The sequence below is a fragment of the Sebastes fasciatus genome, chromosome 7 (assembly GCF_043250625.1).
Source record: "Sebastes fasciatus isolate fSebFas1 chromosome 7, fSebFas1.pri, whole genome shotgun sequence".
In the NCBI taxonomy this organism is placed as follows: domain Eukaryota; kingdom Metazoa; phylum Chordata; class Actinopteri; order Perciformes; family Sebastidae; genus Sebastes; species Sebastes fasciatus.
Window position 1 is genome coordinate 3,816,213 of NC_133801.1, and position 13,046 is coordinate 3,829,258.

Consider the following 13,046-nt stretch of genomic DNA (forward strand, 5'->3'; position numbering starts at 1 on the left):
CACCCTCCGATTAGGTAGAAATCGCTTCTGAATGTTCAAAGACAAACAAACCACAGAGCGTATGAGAGGCAGACTATCAGGAAGGCAGCCAAATGATAGAGCTAGAATAAACCAGTGGCACACACCCAGTAAGATCACTAACTATGTGGACGTATACATGAAGCTCACTTACTACCATGATATAACATGTTAATTAGTGAGCTTTAGATGTGCAGTTAGGCATGTTTAGTTATCTTTGGACAGAGCCAGGCTAGCCGTTTCCCCCTGTTTCCTGTGTTTGTGCTATGCTAAGCTAACAGGCTGCGATGATAGCTTCATATTTAGTGTGCACAGATAAGTGGTATCTATCTTCTCATCTAACTTTCTGTCAGAAAGCGAGTAGGCGTATTTCCCCAAATGTCCCAAGATTCTGTTCGGTAGTTGCTACAGAGTTTTTTTGTTTTGTTTTGTTTTATATTTTGAAGTATTGTCTTGTATTTACTTTTGTAAAGTCACATGACTAACTGACCGATGTATGTAAAGAATCTCAAGTGCCCTATGTTTATTATTAGTAATATGCTATATGTTATTGTCACTGTTTTACTTGTAAAGGTAAGGCAAGGCAAGTTTATTTATTTAGCACATTTCAACAACAAGGCAATTCAAAGAACTTTATATATATCATATATATATATATATATATATATATATATATATGAAATATATAAATATGATTATAAAAGATAAAAGATAAAATGTGTGACCTCAACAGTTGCTTAACAGCAAACTGTGGGTTCCTGTGGGTGGATGTATTACTATGTTTATAATTAACCCTTTTTTCTACAAGTATATTTGCGTGTATCTATACACTTTACATTTTCCCTTTACCATTCTTTTAAATCCATTTATTTCATGCACAGATGGAAATGTTTATGCCTCTTAATTGCACTGTAAATTGAGCATCTCTCAATAAAACAAATCTTTACAAAAAAAGAATCTGAACTGCCCCTCGCTGTGTGTGCATTCCCAAAATTAGAGGTTGCTATTTTAAGTACAAATACTGTATTATACCCCCACACACACACGCAGAACCATAAATGTACTCATCTGTTCAACCACAAAAAAGACACACACTCAGTGGGAAGAAATAGCCTGGGTGGTTCTCCTTTACACACTGGCTTCATCCTCCTATCCTCCTCTTTTGTTCCTTAAATGTACACAAAACATGCTAAATTTGATGTGTTCATACAGTAAGACCTCATTAAAAAACATGAAACCTCCACTGAATCAACTAGATATACATCAAAATGACAACCGTAATGCATGGCATTGTTTACAGACAAAAACTGTTTTTGTGTGTGTCAATATTGTCTATAGATGGACTTGAAAACATATGAACCAGTCCTTTAATTCATAGCCTTCTTTTTCTCGTGCACGTCTGCCATCTTTCCACTTTAAATGTTTCCCTCTGTTCTTTCTTTCAGTCATTATCCCTACGACTCTGTGGAGATCTACCATCCTGTCTCAACTCAACAACTCAGTGTTGTGCAACATGCAACACACTCTCTGATTTGTGAATCACTCGAGTCACACTGATCTTTGAGGGCTTTACCAAAATGTACATGGGTTTAACAACCCACAGGCATTTTGTTTTGCATTCTTCCATTCAAATGAACACAGTCATTGTTTTTGCAAATCACTACTGCCCCACATTCAGTCTAAGTTTAACGTTTGACTACACCGGCATCATGGCTGATAATATCTGCAATTTTTAGCTTATCACAGATATATTGATGGCATGAAGTTTATAGAAGCGGGCTTGCTTGATCCCTGAACAGGCAGGATAAATGTGACACCTCATTGACACTTTTTTACATGCTTATTTTTTACCTTTTGCTTGATCCACTCTGTTTGTTATTGTGTCATGTGACTTGTTGACAACAGTGAAAACGTGAGTGAGAGTTGGAGAGAGGAGGTCCGGTGTTGTCAGAGTTTGTTGTGTTGGAGTACAGAAAGTGTAGCTTAGTGTTATCTAAAAGATTTTCAGTGTCATGGCTGAACATTTAGATGTTTTCAATGATGTGGATGCGACGGCAGATTTCAGAACGAGACTTTTCCTTGACCGAGATTTGGTTAGACCATAGACTGTATATAAAATGTGGACCAATTTCAAAAATGTGTGTCCCCATTAATCACTTAGACACAAAAACATGGGAAAATACGGTCCAGGTTAAAAAATATCGAAGTTACCCTTTAAGTGGAGCAATTGTGGACAGTTTAAGTTTAGGCTGAAGTTATACGATTGTTTCCTTTCTCTCCACTCCTGGGACAAATCGATAATATTGATCCATTGGAGTGCTTTGAGTTTCCTGTTTAATTATTTAGCAGCTCAGATCATCAATGATTGAAAGTAAAGCATATTATAAAGATACAGTTCAGGCTTTAGCTGGGTGTTCTTTTATACTGCATATACTGGATGATGGTTGAAATCAGACTTGCAAATTTGAATTTGTTCAAAAAATAAACTGCACACATAATAAGCATAATTTAAAAATCCAGTATTCATTCCAATCCATATTCAGACCCGTCTTTGCGATCTTACTGCAGTTTTTTTTGGTCTCAAAAATGGTTCAATTGATGGCATTGTTCTTATCTTATCACTGTCACCTGCCTAAATGAACTGGACTAAACTGGGAAGCACACCAAAGTTCATTTTAAAGTGAATTAACTGGATTTCAAGCAGAATAGCTGCTACAGAAAGCCAATTTTAGCACCTTATATTTTCCCTTCCTTCAACAAAAATAACAAATGCCCGTACTGTGTGTGGGTGTGTGCGTGTGTGTATTACAGAGACATTGTACAGTGTAGAGATAGAGGCTGGAAAGCCATTAAGCAATAACTCCATCACGAGCATCATATTTCCCCATCATCTTAACAAATAAACCAGCTTCAGTGGTCACTGCTGCACTGCATAAAAACATTCCTAAAAACCAAATATGGCTCAGTGAAATGCAGCGGGTGACTCAGTCTCTGAGCCAAGTCACGTTAAGCAAACAACTCTGTGATATCAAAGATCAATGTTTATTCTAGACTAAGGCCATCTGTTGAGATGTTTTATTCAATCAGATATGATCACAGTGATATCTACGCACTAAAAGTATTCATAACAAATTAAAATAATATATTAAAATATTTGTGTTTTGTCAATATGACACAGACCAGATCCTCAATACAGCTATATAATATTACATATTGCTTAGTGACAGTGAATTGAACTTGACAGAAATCTGGAATAAATAAGTTTGGGATGAAGCTTTGAAGATTTGGGGATTTTTGACTAGGAAAAAAGTCCCTTCTAGAGGCCTCAGTGTTTTGGTTTGTTTCCATCTAAGACTTCAGAGTGAACAAGTCTTAAATCAGGGGAGAGCTGGCCTGTGTTGGACTTCCTGTGTTTCTTTGTGGAGAATTTGAGGAAGCATTTCAGGAAATTAACAGTTTTGGATGCAGAGGTTACTTAAGGTCGGGGTGTCTAACAGAAGCCTATGTATATCCTTCATCTACTACTCACCCTCTCTTATATGACTGAATTCATGTACACCAACGTCAGAAACTCGCCATGTCATTTTATATTTAGCCATGAATTTGTACTGATCCTGTTACTGAAAAGCCTTCTTTAAACTTAGCTGGGCCTCTCCGCAGAGGCTGGGCTTGGATAGAAAGAAACTAGTAAATATATCAGTTAATGATTATCTCTTTGTTGCTCAGGTGTGTTGGAAACCTTTTTTTAAGAGGACTGATAACCTTTTGCTGCGGCACACATCTACACATTCCTTCCAGATGACAACTTCACCTGAAACAGGGATGTGTAACATCATGATGGTTTTTATTTATTTATACAAATCCAGAATTTGTTCCAGCCGAAGACCATTGAATCAGAACACTTTCCACGTCTGTGCTGAGTCATATTTTATATTATCCCACCATCCCTGTAGTCCTGATTTGAACCACACGTATGAGAATAACTGAAGTAAGAAACAAATTTAATTTGCCTTTGCTGCTTAATCACTACTAGAGACACATCTCAACATGTTATTCTGTCGTCCAAATATTTCTTCAAAGAGCAATCACAGCATGCAGACACACACAGAAAACCATTCCAGGGTGTTGGGGAGGGATTTCAGTGGGGTAAAATAAATTCCATACATTCCTCTCCCCATTCAGTCCGAGTAACCTCTCTCCTCTCTATATGCATACTCTCCATTGTACTTGTCTCATGACCACCGTCCTCATTATTACCCACCTACTGCCTCCTGTCTCTGTTTCTTGTCTCTCTCTATCTCCACTGTGAATCAGCTGATCAGCTCACTGGTTTGTCTAATAGGGTAAACAGTCAGGTGGCCACTACAAATCCACCAGCTATGCGTTTAAAAAAAAAGGCAGAAAATAAATCATATACTCCTGTAAGGCAGACGTGGAGAATTTAAATATTTATCTTACAATCCTTGGCTGAAACCTACCATACCTTATTAGGGCCATTGTAGGTAGAAAAAAGAAAATCATGGAGCAGGGGAGGGGGGTAGTATTCAGAGAAAAAATCTTTTATATTCTCTGGGATTAAAGTGGTAAATATACGGGAAAAAAGGCTCACAAATTTATGGGAAAAAAACTTGAATATTCTCTGAGATTATTAAATCATAAATTTGCAAGAATAAAAAAATTTGAAATTCTTAGAGATTAGAGTCACACATTTACGAAAACCCCCCCAAAAAAACAAATCAACCTTATCACACCACCACAGACGCCACTGGTAAACAGCAAATGCAACACACGCACATTAGTGAGGAGGTGCAACAGTACAGAACATGGTGGTTGATATCATAATTCATGGCAATGACTCTTCAAAGTCTGGATGCTGATGATAATATGGTGTTTCTGGGCCGTTGATTGCAAAGTATAATTTCATTAGGTCATCCACTGTATACTGTACATAATAATACAAGTATAATACACCACAAGCAGCAGTGTCTGTGGTGTGGTGAGGTTGACCCAACCTTGCAAAGTGAAGCGATGTGGTTCATTGACAAAAATCCCCCAAAATATTTCCAATTTCTTTTCTTTTTCTCATAAATTTACGACTTTAATCTCAGAGTTTTTCCTCGTAATATTGCCACCCTCCTTTACTCCTTAATTTATTTATTTATTTTTCCTACAATGGCCCTAATGCGCCGTCCTAGAAATATGTGGAAGTCTTGCTTACTATTTAACACATTATTTCTTTTGTCCTCACCTTGGGCCTTTTCCAGGTGACTCTGCCGATGCGGTTGCTCTGGTAGAACAGAGACTGGTCGGATGTGGGGAACAGAGGGTCTTCAAACAGACGTCCATTTTGCTGGCACTGCCTCCTCAGAGCAGAGAAGGACTGGCCCTCGTAGGGAACCACCATCACCCTGCACACACAGAAGCTGACTTAGTTATCAGGGCTTTATGGCAATATTCTTATAATAAAAAAAACATTAAAAGGCTCCTACTGTATGTTACAATATAAAAGTGGAAATAAAGGCAGGGCTGAGACTAAAACAGTGTTTGTTATTCTGGAAAAGAGAGGACAGCTGCTCAGCTGAAGGAAAATTGGGCTTCAAGGCCTCAAAGGCACATTGTGTTGTGGATAAAGATTACTAACAAGGATATCCTTCTCTTTTAAAACATATAAGACCCACACAAGTCTGCTACACATTACATAAACTATCCCACCAGTCATGTGACAGGATGACAAACAGAAACTCTGACAGTCATGTTTGACTACGGATCACCAGCAAAGCAAACACATGATGAAAGTTTCATGCAGCAGCATTAAGAGCCTGATCTGGTGAGTGGAGTCCTAACAACAACTTCCTCTCTGAAAAATAAAGCGAGACAATGATGGAAAGAGGATGTGGTGTATGAGTTCGACCTAAACATGGTGGTTTCATTAGTGTTTAGTTTATTACTTCGTGCTGCAATGTTCATTAAATATTCATCTGCTTTTTCTGGCTACAAAAATATTGCAGATATTGAGCATTTTGCTGATAATACTTTTACTTTAGTAAGGTTTTGAATGCAGGACTTTTACTTAATTACAGGATCTTCTTCCAACACTGAGTGCCAGGATGTGAGTTACCATGGAGACTGTTAACGGGACACATCAGGCCAGTCACTAATTATATCAGTGTCAATTAAAGGCACTAAACACAGAGAGGATACTGAACAGAGCAGACAAAACAGCAAATGATATTATCTGCTTGGTGGTCTGTTTCAATAAATACTTTTTTTCCTTTGTGATGCTGAAAATATTTAAAAAATATATACAGTATTTGAATAAAACAAAAGCAACTTGTCTTTCCAGAAATAATATCCTGGTTACTCTGAATAATCCAGAGACCTTGTTGTGAACAACGCTGAAGAAAGAAAACTATTATAAGACAATTATCTCAAAACCTGAACAAACAAACTATCTGCTTGCTAAAGTAAAAAAATAAAGCATATCTCTTTGTAATGAGGAGGGAATTAGCCTTTAACACTGGGAAAGTCCTGTTGGTTTTTAGGAATAAAAAAAATGGGCATCTACTGAAGAGAATAATAGGGATGAGAATACCATTTATGGTATCGTTTAAAATTTTTGAAGTGTTTCTATTGAAAGTGGGTTGTGAAAAAGTCACGGAGAGATGTTTGAAGGTTGTCAGAAAGAAAGAGGGAGCATTTGAATTTTCACTAAACTGAAGACAGAGTGAAGCTGCACGGCTATAAAACGTTTTTAAAGGGAAACAACATGTCGACCCTGAGGGGTTGTGAGCTGGTAAGAAGAAACTGAGTTGACCTTCTTCTTCTTCCTCTTCTTCAGCATGACTGGGACATGAGTCATCCTCAGATGGGGGAGGGTGGACAGTGGGTTTCTCTGTGTTTAAGTGCATTTAATCGATTTAAAAAAAATTGTTTCAAATCATGTTTGTCACTCTTACATTTACAAACACTGTGTTAATGTGCAAATTACTGAATGACACCATTAAAGGGATAGTTAGGGTGTTTTGAAATGGGGTTGTATGAGGTACTGATCCATAGTCAGTGTATTATCTACAGTAGGTGACGGTCGGCACGCCCCCAGTTTGGAGAAACAGACAGTGGCATGTTGCTGTCAGACAGCCCTTTCCGACGGGGAACTGAAGCTGTTAACTATGCTCTCTTAGAAATCACCAGACTCCTTTGACAAAAGTAGTAATTTTACCTCACAGAACACGGGGGTGGCTGGTCTACCGCTGCCTTGATCGGTTAGTTTGTTTGTGTTATTGTCTGACTGTGAATCTGAACAAACCCTTTAAGGGTCCAGTGTGTAGAATCTTGTAAACACAACGATTCTTTATTTTCATACTGATACCTGATCTATATCCAAATATAGGCCCGGCTAGTTTATTAGGCTTTACTTTAAAGATGTAGCCCTAACGTTGGGCTATCGGATGTTGTGATGGCCATTTTTGTGCTATTCTCTGACATCTTAACAGATCAAATAACACTGAAAATAATCACTAGTTGCAACCCCTAAAATAACTGTCAGCACTGCTGAAAACCCACGGTAATTCAACACGATCACAGTTTAAGGTGTGTGACTGTGAGGGGGAGGAACCGCCTACAAGAAGTCACCTGTTCACATCAATCAGCTGTCAACAACACAGTTTACGCCTCTTTCAAACTGCCTGCAGCATTACCAGATTTACTCCCAAACCTGATTGTATGATACCTTTTACTATGCTACATGTTAATAAACTGTTTCTTAACATGAAAACAACTGAGAAGTGGATTAAGCTGAACCTTTAAGGACCACTCTCCACAGACACAGAGGTTTGATTATGGAGCAAGAATAGAGGAAAAACAGCCAAACATGGGTGTGGTTTCATGTGGGCACCAATAGGCATGCCACTACAGATATATGTGACAACTGAACAACAATGCAGATGTTACAATAACACATTTTAGATCATGTGTGACATAAACAACATGAACATATGTGATGTACTCGGATGCAGTTTTTGTAAATCAGTCTACTTGTTCTCTCACTTTGCTGAAATTAACTTTAAGACACATTTTGCAGAAAAGCTTCAAGTGTTGTTCAGTTGTGTGAAACCACCAAGAGTAAGTCAAATATTACACCGGAAATTGGGGAAAATGTGCCTTCAAAGTAAAAGTACAATGTCTGTCACAGAGAAACTGTACATGTTTATATGAACCCCACAACGGCCTCTTATCAATCTTTTGTGATAGACTTTAATTGTCATTATTGTTAATCATCCTATTTTTGTCTTTCAGTATCTTGGATTATGAATATTGATGTATTCATGTTTACGTAACTTTAATGTTACAGCTGGTAGAAGTGGGGCTCAAGTACTTGAGTACACTTTTGAGGTACTTGCACTTTACTTGAGTATTTCCATTTTCTGCTACTTTATACTTTTTCTCCACTACTTTTATTTTCTAACTTTAGTTATTTTACAGATTCAGATTATTAATACAAATATAATCAACTAATAAATTCTGATCTATATTATAGATAAAAATAAAGCTAGGGATTTCGGATTTCAAGCCGATACTGACTCAAATAGTTGGAGCTGATCTATTCAATTCAATTATTTGTTTATATACTATATATATTTTATACTGGAATTTTAATTCCTGTTTAAATTTGGGACATTTTGTTGCTGCATTAAAAAAAATTATAAAATTTCAACTGTATTATTTTTTTTTTCCAAGTTGCTGGTGCACAATTTATTATTTTAATAATAAATATCAATTCAGTGAATGTATATCTATGTATTTGTTAGGAAAGTAATGTTTAAGTTAAGTCTGATGTAGCCTTACACGTAACAGAATAATCCTAGTCACTTCATCACAGTGAAGAGTACAGATTATTAATTAAACACTGGTATTGGATCTGTCCTCGGTATCGGCTGATACCAAAAGCCTTGGTATCGCTATCGGGACTGAAAAGTTGGATCGGTATAGTCCTTAATAAATAAAACTTTATTGATTCTAAATTCAAAAACCACCCAACAGAATATAAAGTAATTAAATTTAACCCAACCTTTACCAGCATCAGCAAGTGATGTACACATTAATGCATCAATTATTATAATCCAGTATTATTCTGAAATGTGCCATTCTGAATAACAGGTGCTTTTACTTTTGGTACTTTAAGAATATTTTAATGCCAATGCAGGACTTTCACTTGTAGCAGAGTATTCCTACACTTTAGAGTTGCTATTTTTACTCAAGTAAAAGATCTGAGTACAATCTCCCAGCGCTGTGCAGAATACACAAACTCTCTGCCTGAAACGCATAACAATTACATTTTATTTTGAAGGTTCTTACCGAAAGTGTATTGGTTTACACAAGCTAGCTTGAAAGATGGCGAGTTTCTTCTTTTCTAAAAGATTGTTCGACTTCTTTGAAGAAACCGTGAACAATTAATGTCCTGTTTTAACTGTAACACTTATGTACAGTTTTTCTTATCTAACACTGCTAATACAAGTTTAATAAATCGTTTCTACGCGTAATTTGTGAACGTTAACGTCTTGTGAACGGCAGTTACTTTAAACTGCCGGTATATTGTGGCGTATTAAAACGGATAAATTAGCTTTAATTAGACTTTACCTGGAGAAAGGTTTGGTTAATGTTAAATATCAGCTCCCCGGGGTCTCTCTCTCTTCTCCCGGGAGGATTTCGGTGTTTTTTTATTCCCTCTCTCTGTTGTCAGGTCGGTGATGAGCGGAGCTTCTCATCCGGAGTTTCGTTAGTTTATAAACGTCAAAGTAAAGCCACACACACACACACACACACACACTCACACACACTCACACACACACTCAGGAGGAGCTCCAGGTTCCAAGAAGCCCGCCTACACTCATCTGGTAGTAGGCTGGTAGTAGCTAGAAGGGAGCCCGCAAACTGGGAGAACTCTCGCGAGATTTGTTAGGGTTAGGCATTGATGTCTAATAATTAAGGTTATGCGTTGACCTCGAATGGTTAGGGGTTAGGCATTTACCGCAAATAGTTAAAGTTAGGCATTGGCCTCGAATAGTTAAGGTTAGAATAGGTCGTCGGGCAGCGAGTCTCGCGAGAGTTTTTGCAATTTGCGGACTCCCTAGACACAACCCTGAAGGCTGGTATCCAGACTCTATGATGCCTTCAGGTACGGCACGGACAAATTGGAACTACTCAATATTGTTTTGTTTACCAGTGGTGGAAGACGTATTTAGATCTTTAAATTCAGTAAAAATAGCAATACCACAGTGTAGAAATATTCAGTTACAAGTAAAAATCATGCATAAAAAAAACTCTTACTTAAGTAAAGGTGCAGTAAAGTATTAACACCAAAATATACTTAAAATACCAAAAGTAAACATTATGCAGAATGGCCCATTTCAGAATAATATATATTATATTACTGGATTATAATTATTGATGCATTAATGTGTTAATCTCTTTAATGTTGCAGCTGGTAAAGCTAGGGCTTATTTTAATTACTTTTTATACTTATTTTGTATTAATATTGTAAATCTGCAAAGTAAACTTATCAAATAAATGTAGTAAAAAGTTCTAGTAAGTATTCTCCTCCAAAAATGTAGTGGAGTAGAAGATTAAAGTAGCATAAAATGGAAATACTAGTGTTAATATTGAATCATCAATGTGTAAGTAGTATTCTTCTGCCGTAGCTGCTCCAGTATACACAGTTAGCGAGTTTAGTCCAGTGGTTCCCAACCTAGGAGTCGGGCCCCTCCAAAGGGTCACAAGATAAATCTGAGGGGTCGTGAGATGATAAGTTAGAACCACTGGTTTGATTTTTAACAATGCATTGTATTTTATTTGCATATTTTATGTTTTAACGCTGCATCTTAATATCAAAAGTAAGTAGTAACGACAGCTGCAGTAAAAAGTACAATATTTCCCTCTGAATTGTTGCAGAGTATAAAATGGAAATACTCAAGAAAAGTACCATAATGTGCTTAAATACAGTATTTGAGTTAATGTACAACTCTTCAGTCATTTTACTGAATAATATACTGCTGGGTAGCTTATAATAATATATTATAATTTATTAGTTGATTTAAATTTTACATTAAACATCTAAATCTACAAAGTACCTAAAACAGTCAAATAAATGACGTAAAAAGAACAATATTTGCTTCAAAAATGTAGTGGAGTAGAAGTAGCATCGAATGGAATTACTCAAGTAAAGTACAAGTACCTCAAAATTGTACTTAAAGGGACAGTGTGTATGATTATAGTGGCATCTAGCAGTGAGGTTGCAGATTGCAACCAGCTGAATACCCCTCCGCTCACTCCTCCCTTTCCAAGCGTGTCGGAGAACTACGTTGGCCTTCAGGTAACGTAAAAACGCAAATTATATATAAGCAGCATTTTATGATCACTTTATCCAGAATGAGTAGAGTCTGTGTCCTACTGCATCAGAACAGCAGTGCACATTGTTGTGTTTTTATGTCCATTTATCACAGAAATTTAAATAAGTTTGTGTTCAAATCAACATGTTTTTTTGTAGCTTGTATTCTATCTGTAAGTATGTTTAGAGTCAAATTAATGAATTAGTGTCAACATAGGCATATTTCATTCAGAGTTAACTTTATATTGTATTCATTATACTAGAGTGCCTTACTCACAGTGCTTTATAATAGAGGTTCAACTGTTGAGTTTGAGGTCTTATAAACAACATCTGTAAAGCATTTAAGAAAAGATACCACAGACCGGATGATGTCCGTTCTAAAGTACTCCAAAGAAACAAACAAAACAAAGGGAATACATCACAGAAGGTTTTAATTGTAAACTCAGAAAAAAAGGAGCATCTTTAACAGTTTATGACAGTTGGAAGGAATTTACTTTATCAAGGAAAGTTGGAAAGTTTCCCTCAAAGCTTTTGTAAAACACCACTGACCTCTGGTGGGCGCTGTAGTAATTACAGTTACCAAATATTCATATTTCATCCCTCTGCAAATCAGCATCATGAAAGCATAATAATAATAACGATAAGCAGAACAACCAAAAGACTAATGAGTTCTTGCTACTATAACAAGTAATTCACAATTAATACTAATGCAAATCCTGCACAAAGGTAGAACGAGCAGGCTATCACTGCATGTATTGTATTTGTATACAGTAGCAATTCGTTTTCTGTGTAATTTGATTAATTGTTTTATGTTTATTTTGTAATGTGCGTGACTAAAGCACAATACTGAAATGATAAAGCCCTTAAGCTGGCTCCTTCAGTTTTACATTCCCACAGTGTCAAAATGTAGTTTTAATACCTTTATGATGTCAGCGCTTGATTATTTCTAAATAAATTTGTGTTTATTGTAAAATGTAAAAACTTCCGGACAGTGACCTGATCCCTTCAATTCATTTTTATTGTGTCAACATGTGCAGTACGTTCAGCATCAGCATGATGTGCCAGCTCTATTTAAGGCAGGGGAGTAAAATCAATCTAAAATGTTCAACCTTAAATTTTACAGTCCAACAAAATAATGTTGGTGCATGTCTCTAATTACCTCAGAAATATGCAAATGAAGCCAAAACATGAATATTCTTGCATGAATGTACAACACTTAGCCTACACATATAATAATAGCCAACACATACACATAATATGAACAACAATAAAAACAATGGAGTATTTCTTATTTTGATTTTCAGCCTTATGCTCTTCTGGGACTACTGGCTGGTTTTTGGGGGGTCTGGGCCAAATATAATGATGCAGCCATGTGTGGTCTGCTGTTTGCTCTATACCTGAGGAGTACTTAAAGGCAGCACCATATACAGTATACACAACATACAGGGTCTGGGTGGAACGTCAGGAGGGGCCCACGGCTCATATTTTCTTCTGGTCCACCTGACGGGTTGAACAGGCTCCAACAGTTTAGCCTGCTCGGTGGCCCAGGGGCAAATATCACGTCAATTCGGCTCTGACAAAATCTACATTAGCACAAGCCTTGGTGAGGTGAAGAAGTGATCCTAACCATCTCAGCAGAGTAAAG

At 36.9% G+C, this 13,046-nt stretch overlaps 1 protein-coding gene across 2 annotated transcripts in view; it reads right to left on the reverse strand.

Annotated features, from left to right (window-relative positions):
* Positions 1 to 9,795, reverse strand: part of capn5a (calpain 5a) — a 28,478-nt gene extending 18,683 nt beyond the window's left edge. The window contains exons 1-3 of one of the 2 annotated variants that reach the window (XM_074641056.1): positions 9,655 to 9,779; positions 6,833 to 6,910; positions 5,267 to 5,426 (exon numbers count right to left, since the gene is read on the reverse strand). In XM_074641056.1, the coding sequence (XP_074497157.1) occupies positions 5,267 to 5,422 (156 nt within the window). In that variant the 5' untranslated portion in view covers positions 5,423 to 5,426; positions 6,833 to 6,910; positions 9,655 to 9,779. Of the gene's footprint in view, positions 1 to 5,266; positions 5,427 to 6,832; positions 6,911 to 9,654 lie in introns of both variants that reach the window. The other variant, XM_074641055.1, reaches the window with a different exon arrangement.
* Between the last annotated feature and the right edge of the window lie 3,251 nt (positions 9,796 to 13,046).